Source organism: Oncorhynchus masou, chromosome 28 (assembly GCF_036934945.1).
Source record: "Oncorhynchus masou masou isolate Uvic2021 chromosome 28, UVic_Omas_1.1, whole genome shotgun sequence".
Lineage (NCBI taxonomy): Eukaryota > Metazoa > Chordata > Actinopteri > Salmoniformes > Salmonidae > Oncorhynchus > Oncorhynchus masou.
Genome location: NC_088239.1, coordinates 51,904,330 through 51,929,084, shown reverse-complemented (window position 1 = coordinate 51,929,084; position 24,755 = coordinate 51,904,330). Strand labels below are relative to the sequence as shown.

The following is a 24,755-nucleotide window of genomic DNA, read 5'->3' as shown; positions in this document are numbered from 1 at the left end:
TACTGTACCACGCGCTCCTGTGACGGGACTATACAATACCATACTCCGCTGGGCAGAAAGTGCTCTTGGAAAAGTTTTACTCCTGAAAGTATGGCCAGATATAAGCCCTGGCAGTTTGGTTGCTGTCTCTGTATTGGTTTATTGGGTGCTATAATATCAATTTGTCTCTGCATAGCCTTCGATGTATTTATCCACCGGGGATGCTCGGAAGACACCTTCAAGAACGCGGCGGTTTCTGCGGACTCTCAACTTTGCTCAGAGATTGGCAGGTGAAGTAGAGTACGGTTGCTTTGCTTAGTTAGATACGCTCTTAGAAAAAAGGGTTCCAAAACGGTTCTTCAGCTGTCCCCATTGGATAATCATTTTTGGTTTCAAGTAGAACCCATTTTGGTTCCAGGTAGAACTCTTTTGGTTTCCATGTAGAACCCTTTCCACAGAGTACTACATGGAACCGAAAAGGGTTCTTCCTGGAACCAAAAGTAGTTATTCAAAAGGTTATCCTATGGGGACAGCTGAAAGCACCTTTTTTTCTAAGAAGGTACAGCTTGTGAGGTACATCTTATTTGAAGTTTTCACTGTTATCAATAGGTGTTTGGTCTAAACAGGTGTTTGATGGTTCTGTAAAATGGCTCAACTGGTCTCTTTAGGCTACAGGTTCAAGCCATGTGCCTTATCCTGTTACTGTACAACATAAATTGAAATGTCAATATTGCAGTGATACTCAATCTTTACTGCAGGCATTAGAATCTTTGTAGACTATTTATTTTCAACCGAGCCAAGGTGCAGTGAGATATAAGATGTAGATGAGTGAACTGTAAACGGATTAAGAGATTTAATAGTCTGTCATGGAGATTATGGGCTGAAGAACATTTCATTGAATTGCATTGAACCCAAGTGACTTGATTCAACTGTGACTGATCAGATCTATAGCTTTACTTGTATTACAAAAAAAAAAATCAAGTGTGCCAGTCAACGGCAATGTCTGTAAATTCAGAAAATGTCCTACAATAAACATTTGTTATGTTTTTTTATCTGTGACTTTTCCCATGTATTTTAAGCACACAGACATGTTTTGTGTATTCAATGGCTTGAGCTTTACATTCCTTCGATATAATCCCTAACTTGGCATTACCATTTTGTTAATGTGAGGGTTACCATGACCTTAAATAAGTAGCATCAAATCAAGCTTGAAGTCAGCTCCCCAAGCAACAGAAAATATTCAGCTTTGTTAGCTGAACAGGTAGTGGTAGAGCACACACCATGCTTTTCTGTGTAGAAGGTCATAATATGTCCCCTATTGGCGAGATGCATCCAGCGAGCAAATAATTACAGGAAAGAAAATTAGGAAAGGAAAAATGAAGTGAGGAATGTGCGCTAGGAAAGGTGGAAAGGAGCTAGGACAGGAAAGTAGATAAGGAAAGAGAGTTGGGGAACGAGGAGAGGAAAGGGAGGCTGGGAAGTTGAAAAAGTTAGATCCCATGCTTTAAAACGGTCTGGATAAATTATGTAAATGAGTTCTCATGTATGTGATAGGGATTAACCACAACCAGTAAATGGCGATATTATAGGTTATAGTGACAGGCTAGTTTTAGTGACAGGTTGCTGCGGGGCTGCAGCTAGATACTACTACGATCGGCTGCAAAAGTTGTCGCTCTTCAGCAAATCCATTTCCTTCTTCAGTTGTGTGAAACTATCTTTATCCTTCGCAAACAATGAGACATGAAGACACTCTAGGGGTACAGATTACCCAACATGCACCACCTGACTGGAGGAGAGAGGATGTAAGGACTGTTATAGTTGGACATACTTCTGTTTGGTGGGACATTTGCACTGAATGTACATGTATAAACCAAACAAGCTGTGTGATGACACCATGGCCTCAGATCCCCATACTGCCCCCTTTATTGTTGTTTAACAAAGAGAGGAAATGAAAAAGGACACAAGGCTTTTAATACCTGAGTCATAATATTTTTATGACCCTATTTTAATGACCCGGAAAAGTCCCGCCAGACATCAATAAGGGGTCCTGGCTTTCATCTGGATTCACTTTTATCATGGAAAGAACCAGTGTTCTTATTGTTCTGTATGTTCAGTGTAGATGTAGGATCTGTTTCACCAGTGAGCCCATGCCAAAAATGATGTTCCATTAACAGGAAATGGCGAGACAACAGTAGAAAGTGAATGCTTCACTTGACCCTGTGTTCTTAGACTGAGGAGAAAAGTCTTCAAAAGTTTTGAATTCTACTCCCATAGAGAGAGGTTATATAGGCATATTTGATTATTTTACTGGGTCCTCTTTGCTTTCTATCTGAAATATATATTTTTTCTTCATTCAATGACCCCCAGGCAAATTCATCAGTTGGCAAATGTTTGTCATCCTCAGTGATTATGACCATCTTTAATGTAACCCTGATCAAACCTCTGATTTAAAATATCCATATGTAAAAAAAAAAAACTCCTCAAGCGACCAAAGTGAAAACAAGGACCCATATAAAAGTAACGTGTTAGATATGATGAGTGGTATTCAGAAATAGTTGGTTTCCTCTGTTCGCTGTGCTATGGGTGTTGAGACATGGTGCATGGCCCAAACTTGCCTCCTGGCATGGGATTTGTCATTCTGACTTTCTCTTGAACATAACATAACTTAAGTTTCAGTGAAATGACTCAACTACAGGAAGCTGTGAAGAGCGTGTGTGTGCGAGTAGCCTATGTTCACACAGTCAGTGTTACCCTGTCAAGTATTGTTTATAGTGGAGCATTGAAGTTAACTGTAATGCAGGGTATCCCAAACTCTGGCCTCAGGACCCCAAGCGGTGCATGTTTTGGTTTTTGCCCTAACACCACACAGCTAATCAACTAATCATCAAGCTTTGATCATTTAAATCAACTGTGCAGTGCGTAGTGGAAATTCTAACCAATAAGTAGAGACTTTGTTATTTCTTCAAACAATCATACTTACAACATTGATTCATTATAGCAATAATGGAGCTGGTCAATGAACCACCCCATAGGTGACTAGTTGAGAGCCTGATGATACAGGAAATGCTGATGTGTTATATACTAGACCTAAAAATGCTAAGTCATGGCTCGTTCCACCCCTCCCCAGCAGACCAGGGCATCGTAAGCTACCTTGTTTTCTTCTTGTGGCTGTGTGTATCGGGTATGGGAGGTCATAGCGCACAAACAAGTGATAATGTTAGTTCTGTTGCTCCTCTCTGTTCAAGCCAGCATCTATTCATCTCATATCTCCACACAGAGTCAAAGTGGAAAAATGCCTGCTCCTTCTTACAAGACAGTAGAAATTTACAGCGCATGTGCATAACAAAGTTAACCATTAAGAAATATTAAATTCATTACATTGTCTCTGCTAAACAAGCTTAATGAGGTTATACAGGATTTTTCCCCTTACAAGTGTTAGGGCAAAAACCAAAACATGCACCCCTTGGGGTCCTGAGGACCGAGTTTGGGAAAAGCTGCTGTAATATGTGCTGTGTTTCCAGAGACATACTGCTAGAAGGAGGGTCGGCAGTAGATGGGGCCATTGCAGCTCTGTTATGCACCTCACTGGTCAACCCTCAGAGCATGGGCCTGGGAGGAGGCTCTATATTTACTGTTAGGGATACATTTGGTGAGTCTGTTCTTTACTGTTCTTTGCTTCTGTGTTACTGTACCGTGTAGGGTTTAGACAATAATGTTTGTGGTGGAATTGTGTGACCTCTACATCTCTTTACCAATCTATTCTCAGGTAAGGTGAAAACCTTCAGTTCGAGAGAGACTGTCCCACAGTTATTCAAAGCTGACCTGTTGAAGGGCTGTCCCACATCTGTCACATTTATCACAGGTAGGTAGACTTGCCAATCGGTGGAGGAATGAATGAATGGCTTGATGGAAGGATCAGTATTCAGTATGAATATGTAAACATTGCATGACAACAACTGATTCAAATTACTCCAAGACCACTAAAGTAGAAATGTCTTTTAGTCTTTCTTACATCAAATGTGAACAAACCACAAGCCCATTTCTGTAACTCTTTAATATTGCTCTCTGTCCTGGAGTGTGACATCACATGTCTCTTCTCGCTTGTGCTTTACGCCTCTTCTGACTCTGTGGCCCCTGGTAGGTAGTCAATGGATTGGCGTTCCTGGAGAGTTGCGTGGGTATGAGGTGGTTCACAGACAGTATGGGAAGCTGCCCTGGGCCCGGCTGTTTGAGCCCACCATTAGACTGGCCAGAGAGGGATTCCCCCTGCCGCCCTTCCTGGGACGCCTCCTTAACTTCCCAATCATAGAAAACCTGGTGAAAGCAACATCACTCTGGTAGTACAACATCTCACACTGACACACAGGAACTCAAATGTGTTCCATTTGTTTTCATTCTAACTGTACTCCTTCCTAAAACAGGCATTCTCCCAAATTAAAGGTCAACAAAGTTGTTTCAAAGTGCATGTATCTCAGTCAGAGAAGTCCAGATATCCTGCCAGATATCCTGTCCTATTACCCTAGCAATGAAGCTAATAATAAACTTGCTCTGCTGTAGTCTTTATCTGTTGGCTCAGACCAAGTTCTCATCCGTATGGTTGTGTGGTACTATACACAGCCAGACTGCAGAGGCTTTCCTAAAGCCCAGCCCTGGGATTAACATCAAAGGGGGTTGTCTCCCCTCAGCTCCCCGTTCTCCACCCCTCTCTCCTCCTCTTACAGAACAGAAGTCTAAGCAGTAGCACAAGATCTGCATAGAAAAAGTGCCCTTGGCACCCCAGCAGATGGACAGGGGGATTCACATATACTCAGGGATAATTTGAGATGCTAATGAGTTTCCACAAACTGCTTAGGAAGGGAGATATTTTTGAAATTAGGTGGTAAACAGAGATGTAATGTTTGTTGGCGGTAGCTACTTCTCTGTTCTATCTCTGTAATCCAGTGAAGTTGCTTAACATCCAAGTAATAGGCTATGGCATTGGCTACATGTGCATGTTCATGTTTGTTCTATTATCTTTTCCCAGTTTGTGTTTGCTATGGTATAATGAATGCATTTCCCTCTTCCAGTGAGGTGTTCTGCAACAAGAACAAAACGGTGCTGGGCATGGGGGACATATTGAAGTTCCCTAAGCTGGCGGAAACCATGGAAACCATTGCAGAACAAGGAGCAGATGCCTTTTATACTGGCCAAATTGGACTTGACTTGATCCAAGATGTAAAAGCAGCAGGTGGGTGAGGTTTGTATGTGTAAATGAGAGAGAGCGAGAGGGAGAAAGAAGGAAGGAACAAATTATATCCCCAAAAATGTATATGAAAACTCCAGCTTGTTATGTTTTCTTGTCTGGATTGCTCTCATGGATAGACATACTTTGTTCCCCATTATATTTTAGGTGGGACCCTAACCATGGAGGATCTGAAGTCATTCCAAGTCAGAGTGGAAGATGCCTGGACTGTTCCTCTGGGAGATTACCAGATGCACATCCCTCCACCTCCAGCAGGGGGAGCCATGCTTGCCTTTATTCTCAACATCATTAAAGGTGCATGATCAAATACTTTCTCAAGTCTTTCAACTCAAATCATCGTGGTAGCTCATCATTGAACAGTTCCAAAATGTCCCTTCATCGAGTAGTAGAGATTTGAATGGCTGTTTGTGACCTTTCCCAGGGTTTCATTTCACCCCCAGGTCCATGGAGGGGGACCAGAAGGTCCTGACCTATCACTGCTACATTGAGGCAGCTAAATTTGCTAACGGACAGAGAACACGCGTCCACGATCCTGTCTTCAACCCTAAAACAGTAAGGATCTGAGAAGAACGGCCTCTCTTTAAGTGTATTCTGTACTTTTCACTCACTAATTTGTGAACTATTTTTTTTCATGTAGGATGCATCGTATATGGTGGACTCAGATTTTGCTGATCGGATCAGGGTATTGATCAGTAAAAACCGTACCTATAACAACTCCTACTACAACATCACACATTCCCCTGACCGCTTTGGGACCACACACGTGTCAGTCCTGGCTGAAGATGGATCTGCAGTCTCTGTCACAAGCACCATCAACCAAATGTGAACCTCTACCCTCGCTGAGATAGAGAACATTACAGAACAGTAGCTACATCCCTCTAAATAGAACACTGTCTACTGTATTAGAACACAATCTCCTTCTAAATAGGAATAGGATGACAGTCCTGACGGCAAACGAACCAGCTAACACTGCAGCTTTTGGAGTTGTGTACTCTTCACTTGGCTAACAAAACAGTCTTTCTTTCTCTCCTCGCAGTTTTGGGGCAGCGATTTACTCTCCTAGAACAGGCATCATCCTTAACAATGAGCTGGCGGACTTCTGTTTTAGAGCAGAGAGAGTCAGTGCAGGTAGATTAAATGTTTTTAAATTAATGTATCACTTAAGCCTACCTGTCTAACCTCTAACTGGTATTCATGAGGTGACATCTTATTATATAAGTCTATGGGTGATATCTGTGTATATGATTATATCTCATTTCTCACAGGTGAACAACCTCCCTCTTCAATGGCTCCAGCTATACTGAGCTCCAGCTCTGGAAAGAATACCCTTGTAATTGGGGGATCTGGGGGTAGCATGATCACCACCGCCATGGCCCTGGTGAGTCTAGATTACATTTCTACCAGTTTCACAAGTCTGACCGTTCCTTCTCAACCCATTACCTTCTGAAAAACTGAGAAAGGGATCCACAGGGCCTCATCAAATCCATCCACCTCGCTCGCTCTCTCTCACGCTCTCTCTCTCTCTCGCTCTCTTTCTTTCTCTCTCCTTTCAGTCAATCATGAACCACCTTTGGTTGGGGATGAGTTTGAAAGAGGCCATTGCTGCTCCTGTAGTGTTTGTTGATGGCAACAACAACGTGAACTTTGAGCCTGCCTTTGATAAGGTAATTCCCATGTTCGTATCCTCTCAGTAAACCAATGAAAATGACAGCCAAGGTCACTGCAATTGACTGCCTGAGAGCAGTGACCATTTGAGAAATGTAAGGAACTTGTATGTCAGCCCTGTATTAAAGAACATAAATGGTTAAAGAAAAGTTTGATAAATAAAAACATATACCAATTTCAAGAAACATACTCTCCCCAATATTAAGCTGATCCACCTCTAAAAAAGTTATATTTTTTAAATTGTACACTGAGTAAGTGTTGCTTCATCGCAATCAAACCATAACGTGGAATAGGTAAGGATTGCGAGTGGTGCTTGTTTTACCCTAACTAACTGTCTGTCTGTGCTTTCAGTCTGTGATAGAGGCCCTAAAGGTAATTGGGCACAGAGTGACAGACTACCCATACTTCTTCAACGTGGTCAATGCTGTGGCCAAGGAGGACAAATGCATCACAGCCGTGTCAGACGGCAGAAAGCAGGGCAAAGCTGCTGGCTACTGACCAATAGAAAACCAGGACATTAAGAGGTTCCCAGGACCAGGTGTTCCCTTACTCAGGTCTACAGCCAAATAGTGGGCCTCAGTAGATCACTGCAGTAGATCCAAGGGGATCATCATTTTAGTGAGATGTATTTTTATAGTTCATTTATTTGTATATATTAAACCAACAGTCCAAGAGCCTTATTCTAAACCAACAGTCCAAGAGCCTTAAGAAGAATCAAATGTGCCTCTTGACATAATAGTTTGGGCATTTTGGGGGGGGCCTCTCACTTTGGCACTCAAATGGATGGAGTTTCACATTTTACAAAGTACATACAGTACATATTTGTTCTTGAGGACTTACTGCACAGTACACATACAGTATAGTGAGGTCCTGAAGGAACTGACATGGGAACAGAAGGTCAGTACAGCCTGTCAGCCTGTGGTATCATGGGGCTCTTGCTGTGACCACAAGGACCTGTCAGATTCAGGCAGAACATGTAACCACACAATCTTCCAAGTTCATTTATTAGTCCTTCTCTGGAGTGTAGTAGCAAATAGATAGCAAATAGAATCAACATCTGAAATAGCAAGTAAATCGGTTAGAGGGGCTGAATGAATTCTGGTGCGATAGTGATAGTATGCAATCTTGCAAAGCTTTAATGGCACGTATTACCAAAATGTGAAAAGTAATGAGCACTGATGTTGATACTGTGAGAGTACTGTGTTAGCTTTTTATGTATTTAATTGACCTCACTAGGGCCTGTTGTCACAAATGTACAGATTTATATAGGTCCCCTCCAGGTCTATTAAAACTTCAACCAGTGTTAACTTTCAGCAAGTTGTGTCTGAGATGAATACTAATTAGTTCTATTTTTTTCTGTTTGCCCTAAAAGAGGTGAGAACAGCCCCCCCCCCCCCCCCCCCCACCCCGCCCCGACAGAGACAAAGGCAATAGTAATGAGATGTGTTTCAATAGTGGAGCTTATGAATGAGTAATGATCTCCGAAGTGGATCCTCCCAGGCGCTAGATGTGAATTATGAAAACATGCAAATTTGCTACCCAGTGTTAGGTGCTGGTATCTGGTGTTCATGTGGGATAATTTGGAGTAAAGGAGCTCAGTCTTTGGTATGTGGCAGAGTGTTTCATCAGGTTTAGCTGAATGATAGTAAGGCTCTCGTGAATCAGACCATCTCGAACACTCGTGGAAATGCTTGACTAAAGCCTTATTCAACTCTCCAATACAGCATATTCTCTGTCCAGGGCATGCCAAAGCTGTAAAATAGTTGTTAAAAGCTTTGCCTCATAGTTTTGTCTCTTTTGTATCCTGCTCTCCAAAGGTTTAAGTGCTTTGTGGTCCTTTCCCTCCAATAATACAGTGAGAGATGTGGTATGACCCTGTCAGAAGAGACAGTATTGTTGAGGTCATGTCATGAGCGTTTACTGAACTCTTGTTGGTGGGGAATGATTGTTAAAGTCATAAACTGTAGCTCTGCAGCACTTTGACCTTTGTCCATAGTACGTCACATGTCCAAAACATGACGCTAAAGACAATAGACACAGGTTCAATTTTTGCTGACAGACCTTGTCCCTTTTTGTTTGCTATATTTGGTCATAGAGTATATGGTCTATGCTACACATTCACTATATCCCTGATATGGTGCTACTGAGAATAGTTCCAGGTTTGGTTTACATTAGTTTTCTTGTGATCCTCTATGCTATTATGACATAATGGTTTCATGTTTACTGTCCAAGTAACATGCATCAAGTAAACGCATGCAATATATATATATTTTTTTAAAGTGTGGGGAAACAGTTATGTCACACTTAGCCTTACAAGTTAAAAAATGATCATCAATAAATATGTTGTCATGGTATAGGCAATGTGATGCAGAAACGTTGGTGGTTTAGCAAATAGATTTCTGGTAGCTTATGCAGTGCTTTTGGAAAGTATTCAGACCCCTTGACTTTTTCCACATTTCTTAACGTAACAGCCTTGTTTAAAATGTATTAAATTGTTTTTCCCCCCCATCAATCTACACACAATACCCCAATACTGACGAAGCAAAAACAGATTTTTAGAAATGTTTGCAAATGTAAAAACTCAAATATCACATTAGCATAAGTATTCAGTCCCTTTACTCACTATTTTGTTGAAGCTCCTTTGGCAGCGATTACTGCCTTGAGTCTTCGTGGGTATGATGCTACAGTACAAGCTTGGAACACCTGTATTTCTCCCATTCTTCTTTGCAGATCCTCTCAAGCTCTGTTAGGTTGGATGGGGAGTGTCACTGCGCAGCTATTGTCAGGTCTCTCCAGAGATGTTCGATCGGGTTCAAGTCCAGGCTCTGGCAGGGCCCTCAGGGACATTCAGAGACTTATTCCAAAACCGCATTGACTTGGCTGTGTGCTTAGTGTCGTTGTCCAGTTGTAAGGTGAACATTCGCACCAGTCTGAGCCCTCTGGAGCAGGTTTTCATCAAGGATCTCTCTGTACTTTGCTCTGTTCATCTTTCCCTCCATCCTGACTAGTCTCCCAGTCCCTACCGCTGAAAAACATCCCCACAGTATGATGCTGCCACCAACATGCTTCAGCATAGGGATGGTACCAGGTTACCTCCAGATGTGACGCTTGGTATTCAGACCATAGAGTTCAATCTTGGTTTCATCAGACCAGAGAATCTTGTTTCTCAAGGTCTGAGAGTCCTTTCTGTGACTTTTGGCAAACTCCAAGTGCTGCCACGTGCATTTTACTGAGGAGTGGCTTCCGTCTGGACACTACCATAAAGGCCTGATTGGTGGAGTGCTGCAGAGATGGTTGTCCTTCTGGAAGGTTCTCCCATATCCACAGGGGAACTCTGGAGCTCTGTCAGTGACCATTGGGTTCTTGGTAATCTCCCTGACCAACGCCTTTCTCCCCTGATTGCTCAGTTCTTGGTAGAGTCTTGGTGGTTCCAAACTTCTTCCATTTAAGAATGATTGAGGCCACTGTGTTCTTGGGGACCTTCAATACTGCAGAAATGTTTTTGGGACCCTTCCCCAGATCTATACCTCATCACAATCCTGTCTCGGAGCTCTACGGACAATTCCTTCAACCTCATGGCTTTGTTTTTGCTCTGACATGCACTGTCAGCTATGGGACCTTTATATAGACAGGTGTGTGAATTTACCACAGATGGACTCCAATCAAGTTGTAGAAACATCTCAAGGATGACAAATGGAAACAGGATGCACCTGAACTCAATTTCGAGTCTCATAGCAAAGGGTCTGAATACTTATGTAAATATGGTATTTCTGTTGTTTAATATATATATATATATATATATATATAATCAATTTTAGAATAAGGCTGTGGGCGAATCTATTTATTAGTATAGCCTACATGGTGTATTTTACCAACATAAATTAACAAATGGCAAACAAACATTGCACTTTGCAGTCGTATCATGAGAACAATTGAACCATGAAGTAAGCCCACTGTTATTATTTTAAACTTTGTTTCTGTCTTCCTGTGTTTTCATTGTTGGTCAATGCTTATAAGATTGTTGCAGTCTTGTTAACATTACATCATAAAACTGTTATATGGGTATGGCTTGTGAATTATTAATTTTGAACCAATAACATGTCTTCTCAAAAGCAACACAAATAAAATAAAATACATTTTTTTACAGAATATAATATTTGGTTTAAGGCAAACAGTGATTATAATAATCTATTATCTCAAAATGAAAATCCTGACTGAAAATCCATGAAAGATTGCAGTGAAAGAAAAACATTGATATAGTGTTGGCACAGTTACTTTGAATAAGAAAGGACTAAGGTCATACTGTAGGTTGTAAGTCTTTGCTGAGATGACAGGAATCTGAATGTTTTTGGTTTGGTTTGTAATATAGCCTATAGAGTAGGGCCAGGACGATACCAGTATCGCAAAGCGGATTAACTTCTTCAGGAAAACAGCCCTAATGTTGGAAACAAATATCATTATGTTGTCATCCAGAGTCCGATGTATATGTTTTCTATCTACAGCACACAATATTTTACATACAGTACAGCAGGTTTGTAAAGGACCAAAGAGAGATCTGCTTCGTGTATTCATTTTTGCCATGGAAAAAATATTGCGATACTGATATTGTCACAGCCTTATTGTAGAGGTGGCTTTCATCTGAATCAGAAGCCCAATCAGCCAGCCTGTCTGTGGGAGCAGAGGTGTGTGGTTTGCCTCAGTTCGTGGGAGCAGGGGTCTGTGGTTGGTCTCAGTACCCAGCAGCGTAGCCCCATTTCCTGGGGTCGGATTCAGCATGGAGCCGGTCTCCCTGGCGCACCACTGCCTGAACCACAGCCCCTGTGGCTGTCAGGAACTCTGTCTCATGGTTCTTCAAAGCCAGACCTGCCATCACCATCTGTAAGGAAAGCTTACTCATTGTGACACTCCTTTTTATGCACTGTAGAGTATGTGAATTCACTGTCGTCAATCTTCTAACCCACCTCGTCAAACCCGGGCTCTCCCAGTGTGGTGTTAGGACTCAGCTGGTTGTGGATTCTAGGATCTGCCACAGCTTTCTTCAGGTCGTAGTTAAAGTACAGCGTGTTGAGAATCACCTGCAGAATGAACAGCCAACAATTCAGTCACAGACGACAACTTGGTAGAATGCAAAGAAAGTATTAAGAGTACTTTCACACAGCAATGAAACGGCATTGTAGCCTGATGTACCGTGGCAGTTGCCGTGGTGATCTTTGTTCCTCCTGAGCCCCCCACCACCATCTTGACATTGTTGCTCCTCTTGTCAAAGAGAATGACTGGACACATAGAAGACAAGGGCCTCTTACCTGGGGAGAGATAACAAGGCAGTTAGGCCCATCCTTACCCACCACCAAGTACCAATTTCTGCTATTAGAGCCGGGTGGTGAACAGAAAATTGTGGCGTCTGTACAGATGTAGCCCTTACCTGGTCTGATGAAGTTGTTTGGTGAAGGAGGCACTCCAAAGCCATTGGTGATGAGAGGGGAGCTGAAGTCATCCATCTCATTGTTGAGGAGGATTCCTGTAGATTGTGACATGACTTTGGAGCCAAAACTAAGGAGGAAATAGAAAAGAATGATAATGAGGACTAGCTCCAGTTCATTTTTCTAATCAAATGTTTAATTGGGACATGATTCCTACAATTGATTGATGGTGCTGGTGGCTGCCACTGCACTCCCGTCCTCTGCCACCACAGACACATGTGTTGTCCCGTGGTTCTCGGGGACAAAGTACTCTGGCTCATAGTAGTTCATGTGATGGGTGGTATCATCTGTAATCTTCTGACGGAGGGCATCGGCAAAGTAATCTGAGGTCATGTTGCGGATGAACTGAAGAGGCGAGGGGACAAGAGAATGAGTCTCAAATGAATGCCCAATAATAAAACGAACCATTTAGAACAGTCTAGAATGATGAAGCTGTACTGGTTTGCATTTACAGAAATTCCAACATAGCACCTGTACAAATAGTCTCTTGGTAGACAGAAGTTAATTTCAATCAATAATCCAATCAACTCTCTTATATGAGCATATTTAATAAAAGGGCTTACCAAGAAAACAGGATTTCAATGTTGCTTCATCTATGATCAGGCTATTAGCTGGCCAAATGTAGGATACATTAAAAGTGCAATACTTTTAATATAACCATGTGTTAGTGTGGGTTTTCAGTGAATTTATGTAAATCACGAAGCTCATCTGTATTTCCTTTGGTGCAGGAATAGGGGTTAAACTATGATTTTTCATTATCCTCGTTTCCATAATGTTGCCATGATTGTTTGTGTCTCTCTGCCGCTGTTTTCACAGACACCCAAATATCACCTTTGTTTATTTTGATATGGGCCTATTAATCAACGAGACACCTGATATTTGTTACTATTATTCTGTGTTATTATTAGCCATTGACACTGTTATTGTTTAATTTCACATGGTTGTGTCTCAATCGGCCACTCGGCTAAAAATAGGAGTTGAGTGCAATTGTTAGGTCAGTCACCTGTAACTGCTCATCCAATGGATTAAAGCTGAGAAAAATAAATCCCTGCCTTTTTTTGTTGAGTGCTCCAACTCCTTTCTACTTCAAATTATTCCTTCTGTAAGTTTTTCTTGGCAAGCCCTTTTGTTGGATTTTTTGACATTGTTACCAAGCATCCCTCTTACCTTTATTTATTTGCTGTAGCTCGGAGGCCTACCTGAAATCATATCCATATTAACTGTCTCCAATGAACATGAACTTATTGACCCAGGACATTCCAACACATACAGTACTATGAGCCGTTGATTGAATATGATCAGTAAGTGATTGAGAGTACTATTGAATATAAACTCTGGGGAAGATGGGGGTGAGACTTACATCAGAGATATTGAGGAAGTTTGGATCTCCCAGCATGCTTCGCTTGGCGTAAGCAAATCGGAAGGCCTCAACCATGCGGTGGTACGTGAGGATCTTCTTCTCAGTGCTGGAGACACTGTCTGAGGTGAGGTTGTATCCTGAAAACAGTAACCAGTTCAACCATAGCCACCATCTTTACATTTATTAAACAATAATAGAGTACGTTCAATTTGATCAGGTGAAGTTGACATTCAAAGGGTTTTACTCTCGATATAAAAGTTCTGTTCATTCTGTTTCCCTATTCCAGACTCTCAGTGTTAGAACTGTTTTAGCTCACAGCCATAGAGGAGGAGAGGATGGGAAAAAACGAAAGAGAACTGTAACCAAATGGAATTGTTTGATGAATTTCAGCTGACAGGCCGTAGCAGAAGTCATGGTGAACTGTCAGGATGAAGGGCTTGAGCGGGCCCTGGCATGCCAGTGTTATGTGATTCCCCCACCACTCGTCTGTGTCCAATTAGAGGTAAATTGGTCAGATTAGTGTTTGCGGTAGAGGCAGAGAGCCACTGTAAGTGGGGCGGCCAGGCAGAGGAGTCACAGGAAGAGACGGTTTAGTTTAATTAGGTAGTTTAAATACTCTGGAATAAAGTTTCCATCTAATCCCCTGACAGACACTGCCATATTATATAGCTACTGTACTGGGAACCAGCAGAGAGAGGGAGTCTGGAGGAAGTACTCTATTGACTAGATATCCAATAGACCCCGGGCATTAATGTGAAGCTGAAACAGAGCTGGGGAGGAGAAGAGGAGATGTATTTTTACACCCCAATTACTGGTCAGTCAGCAGCACCACCACCGAACAGAAGGTGGTTATCTATCTGAATATGCATGGTCAAAGAGACATGGAGCATACAGTAGCGGGATGAGATAGACCAGGGCTGCTATAATGGTAATGAACAGTTCAGCATCATTTTCCGCAGTTAACAGTGCTGACGGAGCACCAGGCCTGCAGAGCAGAGTGCCTCTGGTGTGATGGCTCAGAAAACAATTATCTTTGGTTCTTAATTACTCCTATCTGGAGCAGCTGCCACATCTCTAATACATTTGTACTGTAGCACAAGAGTGACAGGCTGTCCAAATGTGACTCAAATATTTTTCCAAACTTCCTTAAATAGAACAGCCACAGTTTGATGTTGAATTACAACTCTGTGTCATCAGGTTGAAGACTTACCATCCAGGATGTTGAGCATGAGGGACAGGACAGGGCCACTGGCTGGGGCGTTGGGCACATACATGATGTACTCCCCCACATTAGAATTGAGAGGACTCTCGTCCAAAAAAGGCTTGTAGTTCTTTAGGTCATCCAGTGTGATGATACCATCTGAAACACATACCGGTAAACAGGCAATAACACACTGTTTCTGTTAAGATGTTCAGCCAGCAGACCCTGAATGAAATTCAATCAAAATTGCGGTTTGTTAATATTTGGTAGACATAAGGGAGAAGCCAACCTGCTGACTGAATGTCCCTCACAAGGTTCTCTGCCAGTGGGCCTTCGTAAAAAGCATTAGGCCCCTGACTGGCTATTGTTTCATAGGTTTCAGCAAGTTTAGTAAAGGTGATGGTGTCGTTTTCCTTCAGGATGGCACCATTTTTGTCACAAAACACCTCACTTAAAGAGAGACCAAAAACAGAGATGTCAGAGACAACATATGAGACACTGAGCTCTCATGTTTGGGAATAAGGGCAAAAATCATCTTAAAAGGGGAGTATCTCCTCATGTCAAAACTTGACCCTCTGTACAGTAACTCAGATCACCACTCCATATTATGTCTCCCTTCTAGGCATTCTTACCATAAAGCTGTGTCACTAGTGATGGTTTTTCTGTTCTTGGAGATAGCAGTGGCCAATGCCCTGCCCAAAGGAAAGCCCTTCCGTGCCAACTGGATTGCAGGCTGGAACAGCTCTCTCCATGGCAATTTTCCATGGCGATCGTGTGCCAGCTCGTACCCACGGATCTCCCCTGGTATGGCGATGGACAACCCTCCTGCCAAACGTTATTGCCAAACATTACTGCCAAACGTTCCTGTACAACTCATATCTCTGTATCTTTGACTCTTATCGCAAGGCCATCACTCATTGTAAACGTACGCCTTTCATCCATTTTCTGGTGTTAGGTAACTGGTAAAACATTACCTTTCTTGGCTAACTGAGTGCTATTCCCAAACATGTCCTCTGTCGCGGTGGCTGGAGCCGTCTCCCTGGAATCAATGGTCTCTACCTTTCCTTTTGAAGGAAGTCAAAATCATCTTTTGAACATCACACCAAGGTTTTACATTTCCTGTTTTTAGTTCAGGCGTCATTGTTGGAATTGTTGACATCAATAAAGATAAATATGGTGTAGTATTAAGTCAAGGATTAGGGCTCTGACTGTACCAGTTTTGGCATCATAGATAGTGAAGAAGAGTCCTCCACCAATGCCCATGCTGTGGGCGTTCATCAGCCCAACACACAGCAAGGCAGCAATAGATGCATCCACTGCAGAGCCACCTTTTTGCAATGTGTCTCTGAGATTTACAGACACACCCACGCAGAAATAAGTTTATATTCAGTGGCCCTAATTTGCATACAAATGCACTAGTTCATAAAGAAACAGCAGGCAGTTTACACAGACAAAATGAATAATCATGACAAAATGGGAAGGATTTGAGATGACGGATGAACATAAATAGACTCAGAAGCAGGAGCATATTTGTATGTTCAGACCAAGAAAAACTTATTAGGCCTGCTTGGAACAGCATGCTTTGAAACCGGTATCTTTGTGTCTGGATGTCTACAAAAAAACATTTCAATGAGTCATTTGTTGGTGTGGAAATGTATGAGACTGGTACTGTATATACTGTATGAGTTTGCGTGAGAGTCTTACCTGCCGATTTCTGAGCATGGGCCAGCATCAGCTGCCACGGCAGCCCTGGAGTAGGAATGGTCATTTGAGGTCGACCTGCTCCCCAGCCCAAAGAACACACCCACGAAGGTGCTCACGGCAGCCACCAGCAGCACCACCAGACCCACCACTATGGACTTCTGGACCATCTTTCTGTCAGGGAAACACAGGACATCATATTACAGTCAATCTCAAATGAAGGGAGTTATATAAACACATAGAAACACCCACACACAAAAGTACTCTCAAAATTGCAAAACACATGAGCAAAGGCAAAAGACAGTGCATCACAATTGTACAGTGTGAGTTGCTGGTCAATTCTTACATTCTGTTCAGATATGAAACCATGCCATTACTACTCACCTCACTCCTCACTGACACAAATGACTGATGACTGGCTAAAATTAATTTATAATAATACGATTGTGGTAGCTTTTTTGTTGGATTTCAGTGCAGCTTTTGATATTATTGATAATATCCTATTGCTGAAAACATGTAAGTGTTATGGATTTACATCCTCTGCCTTATCATGGATTGAGAGTTAACTATCTAACAGAGCACATAGGGTTTTCGTTAATGGAAGCCTCTAATGCAATTACAGTTGAGTGTGGTGTACCTCATGGCAGCAGGCTTGGGCCATTATTGTTTTTCTGTTTTTACTAATGACTTTCCACTGACCTTGAATAAAGCCAGTGTGTCTATGTACACTGACAACTTAACAGCATACATGTCGGCTGCGACATTAAAATAAATAACTGACACTAACTAGCAATAGGCTGGTGCTAAAAATATTTGAAAAAGCAACGTTTTTGGATCAAATCACTCACCCAAACCTAAACCTCTAGAAATATATCTAGATATATTATTGAATAATGTGGTGATTGAGCAAGTTGAGGAGACTAAACTGCTGGGTGTAACCCTAGATAACAAGATGTCATATAGACTCAATGGTTGCTAAAATGAAAAGAGATCTGTCCATGATAAGGCTCGCTTTGCTTTCTTCACATCTCAGTCAAACTATTTTTGTCGCACCTGGCCTACTGCCCAGTTGTATGGTCAGGTGTGGCAAAGAAGGACATAGGCAAACTGCAGTTGATCCAGAACAGAGCAGCAGGTATTGCACTTAGATGTAGTAACATGAGAGCGAATGTCAGTAGCATGCATGTCAATCTCTCCTGGCTCAAAGTTGAGGAGAGATTGACTGCCTCACTTTTGCTCTTTGTGCGACGTGTTGATATGTTGAAGGCACCAATCTGTCTGTTCAAGTAGTTGGCACACAGTTCGGACACTCATCTGTACCACACAAAACATACAACCAGAGGTCTCTTCAAAGACCCCAGGTCCAGAACAGAGGCTGGAAAACGCACCGTATTAAATAAAGCCATAACTACATGAAACTCTCTGCCACCCGAGATAACTTAAGCAAGCATTAAAACCAGATTCAAAAACAGATAAAATAACTCCCCATCGGTACGATGGGGACTGTGAAGAGACACAGATACTTTTATGTATTTTGTGTTCTATCATGTATTATAATAATGTGTGATACTTGGTTGTCTTACCTGGCTCTCTTGAGATGGGAGAATCTGCTAAATGACTAAATTGTGATGTAAATGTAGTGCAATGTACAGTCATCTATTTCATTTGTTTTGTTTTGAGTTCTGTTTGCCTCGGCAGCAGCTAATTAGAGATCCTAATAAATAGTACTAATACTACTACTACTCAACAGTGTCCTAACCTTATCTAGAGAGTACACACAATAGTACTCCTTTCAGTATATCAACCCAACAAGATACACTTTTCCCCTAACTACACTGAACAAAAATATAAACGCAGCATGTAAAGTGTTGGTCCCATGTATCATGATCTGAAATAAAAGATGCTATAAATGTTCAATGCACAAATGTATTTACATCCCTGTTAGTGAGCATTTCTCCTTTACCAACATAATCCATCTACCTGACAGGTGTGGTATATCAAGAAGCTTATTAAACAGCATGATCATTACACAGGTGCACCTTGTGCCAGGGACAATAAAAGGCCACTCTAAAATTTGCAGTTTTGTAACACAACATAATGCCACAGATGTCTCAAGTTTTGAGGGCGTGTGTAATTGGCATGCTGACTGTCACGCCTTGGTCTTAGTATTTTGTGTTTTAGTTAATTAGTTGGTCAGGCCAGGGTGTGACATGGGTTTATGTTATTGTGTTGTCATATTGGGGTTTTTGTAGGCATTGGGATTGTGGTTGATTAGGGGTGTGTTTAGTTTAGGTTTGGCTGCCTGAGGCGGTTCTCAATCAGAGTCAGGTGATTCTTGTTGTCTCTGATGGGGAACCGTATTTAGGTAGCCTGGGTTTCACTGTGTATTTTGTGGGTGATTGTTCCTGTCTCTGTGTAGTTTCACCAGATAGGCTGTAATTAGGTTTCACGTTCCGTTTTGTTGTTTTGTATTTGTCTCAGTTATTTCATGTACCGCGATTCATTCATTAAAGACATGAGTAACCACCACGCTGCATTTCGGTCCGACTTTCTTTCGACAAACGAAGAACGCCGTTACAGAATCACCCACCACACACGGACCGAGCAGCGTGTTAACAGGCAGGAGCCACAGGAGAGGCAACAGAAGCAGCTTCAGTGGGAGAGGCTGCACCACTTGGAGAATTGGACATGGGAGGAAGAACTGGAAGGAAAAGGACCCTGGGCTCAGCCTGGTGAATATCGCCGCCCCAAGGAGGAACTAGAGGTGGCTAAAGCGGAGAGGCGCTGGTATGAGGAGGCAGCACGGCGACGTGGATGGAAGCCCGGGAATAAGCCCCAAAAATTTATTGGGGGAGGCTTACAGGGAGTATGGCTACGCCAGGTAAGAGACCTGCGCAAACTCCCTGTGCTTACCGGGGGGCTAGAGAGACCGGGCAGGCACCGTGTTATGCAGTGGTGCACACGGTGTCCCCAGTGCGGGTGCATTGCCCGGTGCGGTATATTTCAGCTCCGCGTATCGGCCGGGCTAGATTGAGCGTCGAGCCAAATGCCATGAAGCCGGCTCTACGCATCTGGTCCCCAGTGCGTCTCCTTGGGCCGGCTTACATGGCACCAGCCTTGCGCTCGGTGTCTCCGGTTTGCCTACATAGCCCAGTGCGGGCTATTCCACCTCGCCGCACTGGCAGGGCGACCGAGAGTATTCAACCGGGTAAGGTTGGGCAGGCTCGGTGCTCAAGAGCTCCAGTGCGCCTGCACGGTCCGGTCTATCCAGTACCACCTCCACACCCCAGCCCTCCGGTAGCAGCTCCCCGCACCAGGCTTCCTGTGCGTGTCCTCGGCCCAATACCACCAGTGCCAGCACCACGCATCAGGCCTACAGTGCGCCTCGCCTCTCCTGCGCTATTGGAGCCTTTCTCCTCTCCTGCGCTGCCGGAGCCTCCCGCCTGTTCAGCGCTTCTAGAGCCTTCCTCATCTACATTGCTGCTGGAGTCTCCTGTCTGTTCAGCGCTATCAGAGCCTTTCTCCTCTCCTACGCTGTCAGAGTGTCCCGCCTGTTCAGCGCTTCTAGAGCCTTCCTCCTCTACAGCGCAGCCGGAGCCTCCTGCCTGTTCGGAGCAGCCTGAGCTGCCAGTCTGCATGGAGCAGTCAGAGCTGCCAGTCTGCATGGAGCAGCCAGAGCTGCCAGTCTGCATGGAGCAGCCAGAGCTGCCAGTCTGCATGGAGCTGCCAGTCTGCATGGAGCTGCCAGTCTGCATGGAGCAGCCAGAGCTGCCAGTCTGCATGGAGCAGCCAGAGCTGCCAGTCTGCATGGAGCTGCCAGTCTGCATGGAGCTGCCAGTCTGCAAGGAGCTTCCAGTCTGCAGGGAGCTGCCAGTCTGCAAGGAGCTGCCAGTCTGCAAGGAACTGCCAGTCTGCAAGGAGCTGCTAGTCTGCAAGAAGCCGCCAGAGCTGTCAATCTGCATGGAGCAGCCAGAGCCGCCAGTCAGCATGGAGCAGCCAGAGCCATCAGTCAGCATAAAGCAGCCGGAGCCGTCAGTCTGCCAGGATCCGCCAGTCAGCCAGACTCTTCCAGATCTGCCAGTCAGCCAGACTCTTCCAGATCTGCCAGTCGGCCAGACTCTTCCAGATCTGCCAGTCAGCCAGACTCTTCCAGATCTGCCAGTCAGCCAGACTCTTCCAGATCCGCCAGTCAGCCAGACTCTTCCAGATCTGTCAGTCAACCAGACTCTTCCAGATTTGCTAGTCAACCAGACTCTTCCAGATCCGCCAGTCAGCCAGGATCTTCCAGATCTGCTAGTCAACCAGACTCTTCCAGATCTGCTAGTCAACCACTCTTCCAGATCTGCTAGTCAACCAGACTCTTCCAGATCCGCCAGTCAGCCAGGATCTGCCAGAACTGCCAGCCAGCCAGGATCTGCCAGATTCAACTGCCTGGCTGGGCTTCCTCTCAGTGCTGGGCTGCCCCTCAGTCCTGAGCTTCCCCTCAGTCCCGAGCTTCCCCTCAATCCCGAGCTGCTTCAGTCCCGAGCTGCCCCTCAGCCCCGAGCTGCCCCTCAGTCATGAGCTACTCCTCAGTTCAGTGGGGTTCTGGGTGAGGACTATTAGGCCATGGCCGGCGGCGAGGGTGAATTATCCCAGGACGCGAAGGGGAGGAACTATGACATTTAAAAGGACTCTCAGACCATGAGAAACAAGATTCTCATGTCTGATGACACCAAAATTGACCAATTTTCCTTACTGACAAGTGTCACATCTGGACGAAACCTGGCACCATCCCTAAGGTGAAGCTTGGTGGTGGTAGAATCATGATGTGGTGATGTTTTTCAGAGGAAGGGACTAGGAGTCTAGTCAGGATCGAGGTAAAGATAAACGAAGCAAAGTAGAGAGATCCTTGATTGAAACCTGCTCCAGAGCACTCAGGACCTCAGACTGGGGCGAAGGTTCACCTTCCAACAGGGCAACGACACTAAACACACAGACAAGACAGCGCAGGAGTGGCTTTAGAACAAGTCTCTGAATGTCTTTGAGGGACCCAGCCAGAGCCCGGACCTGAACCCGAACGCTCCCGATGCAACCTGACAGAGCTTGAGAGGATCTGCAAATAAGAATGGGAGAACCTCCCCAAATACAGGTGTGCCAATCTTGTAGCATCATACCCAAGACTCTAGGCTGTAATTGCTGCCAAAGGTGCTTCAACAAAGTACTTAGTAAAGGGTCTGAATACTTATGTAAATGTAATATTTCCGTTTTTTTATTTTTTTTATTTACATTTGCCACCATTGCTAAAAACCTGTGTTTTCATTTGTCATTATGGGTTATTGTGTAGATTGAAGAGGGGGGGAAACGATTTAATCAATTTCAGAATAAGGCTGTAACGTAACAAAATGTGGAAAAAGTCAAGGGGTCTGAATAATTTTGGAATGCACTGTACAGTACTGCATAGAGCTGCAACAATTTCTTGACAGCAGCAACTTCTTGATTTTAGGAATCTTTACTTTAGTATCCGAAACCATCTCCAAATGAATTTCCTGGTGTTCCATAAGTCAAAATCTTATAGTCCCCCTTTGACACTCTTTCCATGACGAAGACTGACCAGGTGAAAGCTATGATCCCTTATTGATGTCGCTTGTTAAATCCACTTCAAACACTGCAGATGAAGGGGACAAGACAGATTAAAGAAGTATTTTCAAGCCTTTAGACAATTGAGACATGGATTGTGTATGCGTGTCATTCAGAGGGGGATAAAGATGTAAGCACCTTTGAACAGGGTATGGTAGTAGGTGCCAGGCACATTGGTTTGATTGTGTCAAGAACTGCAACGCTTTTGGGGTTTTCAATCTCAACAGTTTCCCATGTGCATCTAGAATGGTCCACCATCCAAAGGACATCCAGGCAACTTGACACAACTGTGGGAAGTATTGGAGTCAACATAGGCCAGCATCCCTGTGGAACGCTTTCAACACCTTGAGAGTTCATGCCCCGACAAATTGAGGAAGGTGTTTTGTACACTTTGTGTAAGTAATAACAGCAGAGCGAATAAGTAGGCCAAATTAAAATGAGGAAAAAACAGGCACTCTTCAAGTGTGACTATTTCAAATGAACTAGTCATACCCCACACTATACAAGACTGACCAAGAGATTACATTTGTTTTTAAATAAGAAAAGCTTTGTTCTGTGCCCATTCAGTAACACATCTATTTCTTGGTGTGGTTTATTGTGTTTCTCTTTGTGTTTGAAGAAGCACTTTTGAATTGCGAATAAAAAATGTTTTATTGATTTATATTATTTGAATTAGCAGCATATGATAAGCAACATGTGATAAGCATTTTTCTTTATTTTTTAATTTTTAAGCAACATGTAATAAACAACATTTATGGTGAATGTCTGTGTCTGTGTTGAATACAGAGCAGATTTGATACTTTAACAACAACAGTCGATGAAAATGATCTGCTCTTTATCGCTGTGTCACATTCATCGGTAGATACTAGCACCAGGTGTAGGTGAGTTACTGTTGAATGTAGAATGATAAATTCACATACAGACACATCTCAGCTTCAGTGGGCAACAGTGAACAGTCACCCACGCACCAAACTGCCCATTTAGTGTTGCCAAAAGATATGACCCGTTCTAGCTGACCATAACTCTCTCACCATTGCACATGATCACAACTCACATACACAACCCCCATCGTTAAATACTGTCATCTGCAATGCTTTAAATAACATAGAAACACATTATGTTTTTATTTGACAAATGTCATATCATAAGCTACCAATTACCCATCATTGTTAAGGAAGAATATTTCCACTGAGATGCAGACTTTTTACAAGGACTGACTGACACTATTAGCTATTTAGTTAAGGACATTTGGTAAATATATAAACACTGAATCATTTATTGACTTGACTGTTTCCCAGTAACAGAGAGACCTGTTAATTGTTAGAAAAGCGCAGATGTGTTGCCTGCATCAAACCCTACCTCACTGCAGAACTGTAGCTACAATATATGTGAGCACACTGTAATGCAGCACATCCCTCTCTGTGAAGCGTGTGCTGCCTGCAGCCAACAAAATTAAACCAGCAACACAAAAGACTGGAATTTCTCAGCCAGATAATACCTCCCTTCACTGCTATGTATTTACTGCCATGCAAATTCCTCAGCCTTCAAAGCAACAGCGTTCAACGCGTGTAACATCTCTGGACACTTCCTTTAGCTTATGTGGCACAGGTGCAGTTGATGAAAATACACAAACCAATCAGACTGAGTTATTCCCTGTCCTCACTCTTTATAGCATTTTTGTTGTTGTTGTTGCCACGATTGAGCCATCCATCACCCAAATAGTAAAAGATCAGATCCTTCTCTTACCTTGGTGTCTCTCAGGCCTCTGGAACAGACTGGTTGACAGTGGGTTTCTCACAGTCCTCTGAGCAAGTTTGAGCAGTACATAGCACCATGTAGGCAATAGCTCTCAATGTGTAACTATTACAATGCCATTAAACATTAACCTACGCCTCCATAAAAGCACCTCATCGGTGGTACTGTGGCAAAAGCAGACAAGAACACTCAGAAAACAAAAATAAGACCCACCTCTCTTATGAGGGAATTCATGTACAAATTAACATCAACATGAAACCATCTATGATGCCGTTTTGTTGCCCCAGATACTGGATATCTGACCAATGGGACAAATTATCTCTTTAACAAATAGACTGCTCTTGTGCTTGGCTACACACATGAAAGATTAACCACATGAAGCAAAATGGTTGTTGGAGATGAATTCAAACAGGTTAACTGCCATGATTTGAATGTTTAATGTGCTTCTAGAAGCTCTATCTTTTAGCACATTACCAATGCAGCATTCTACCACATGAAAAGGTATAGCAGTGTGGTACACTGCCTGTAGATCTCTTCTCTTGTAGTCTTTTCTGAGAACAACACAGCTGGATTGGTTTTAATGTTTAAGTTCAATGGGTGCAACAAAGGTTGAGATGGTATAAAAATCTTTAATAACACTCCTTTATTGCTGAGTTTTATAGATTCTTCATTTTTTAAATTTGAGAATGACATAACATCACCTCATTTCACAACAGAATTGTGGTTTTATTTCTTCTTGACACATAGAATATA

General features: G+C 43.1%; 2 protein-coding genes across 2 annotated transcripts; one reads left to right on the top strand and one right to left on the bottom strand.

Annotated features, from left to right (window-relative positions):
* Positions 1 to 10,951, top strand: LOC135517853 (glutathione hydrolase 5 proenzyme-like). Its single transcript, XM_064942510.1, has 12 exons — positions 1 to 269; positions 3,501 to 3,628; positions 3,746 to 3,845; positions 4,125 to 4,316; positions 5,046 to 5,206; positions 5,369 to 5,515; positions 5,643 to 5,773; positions 5,859 to 6,043; positions 6,258 to 6,349; positions 6,487 to 6,599; positions 6,775 to 6,885; positions 7,238 to 10,951. Exons 1-12 carry the CDS (start codon positions 91 to 93, stop codon positions 7,382 to 7,384), a joined length of 1,686 nt encoding a protein of 561 aa, XP_064798582.1. The 5' UTR covers positions 1 to 90; the 3' UTR covers positions 7,385 to 10,951.
* ggt1b (gamma-glutamyltransferase 1b) lies at positions 10,398 to 24,087 on the bottom strand. The gene is made up of 13 exons (XM_064942509.1): positions 23,994 to 24,087; positions 16,632 to 16,802; positions 16,142 to 16,272; positions 15,902 to 15,991; positions 15,560 to 15,752; positions 15,217 to 15,377; positions 14,937 to 15,086; positions 13,727 to 13,863; positions 12,524 to 12,711; positions 12,309 to 12,436; positions 12,074 to 12,189; positions 11,848 to 11,961; positions 10,398 to 11,762 (listed from the first exon to the last, which is right to left on the bottom strand). Exons 2-13 carry the CDS (start codon positions 16,796 to 16,798, stop codon positions 11,616 to 11,618), a joined length of 1,722 nt encoding a protein of 573 aa, XP_064798581.1. The 5' UTR covers positions 16,799 to 16,802; positions 23,994 to 24,087; the 3' UTR covers positions 10,398 to 11,615.
* Positions 24,088 to 24,755: the final 668 nt, after the last annotated feature.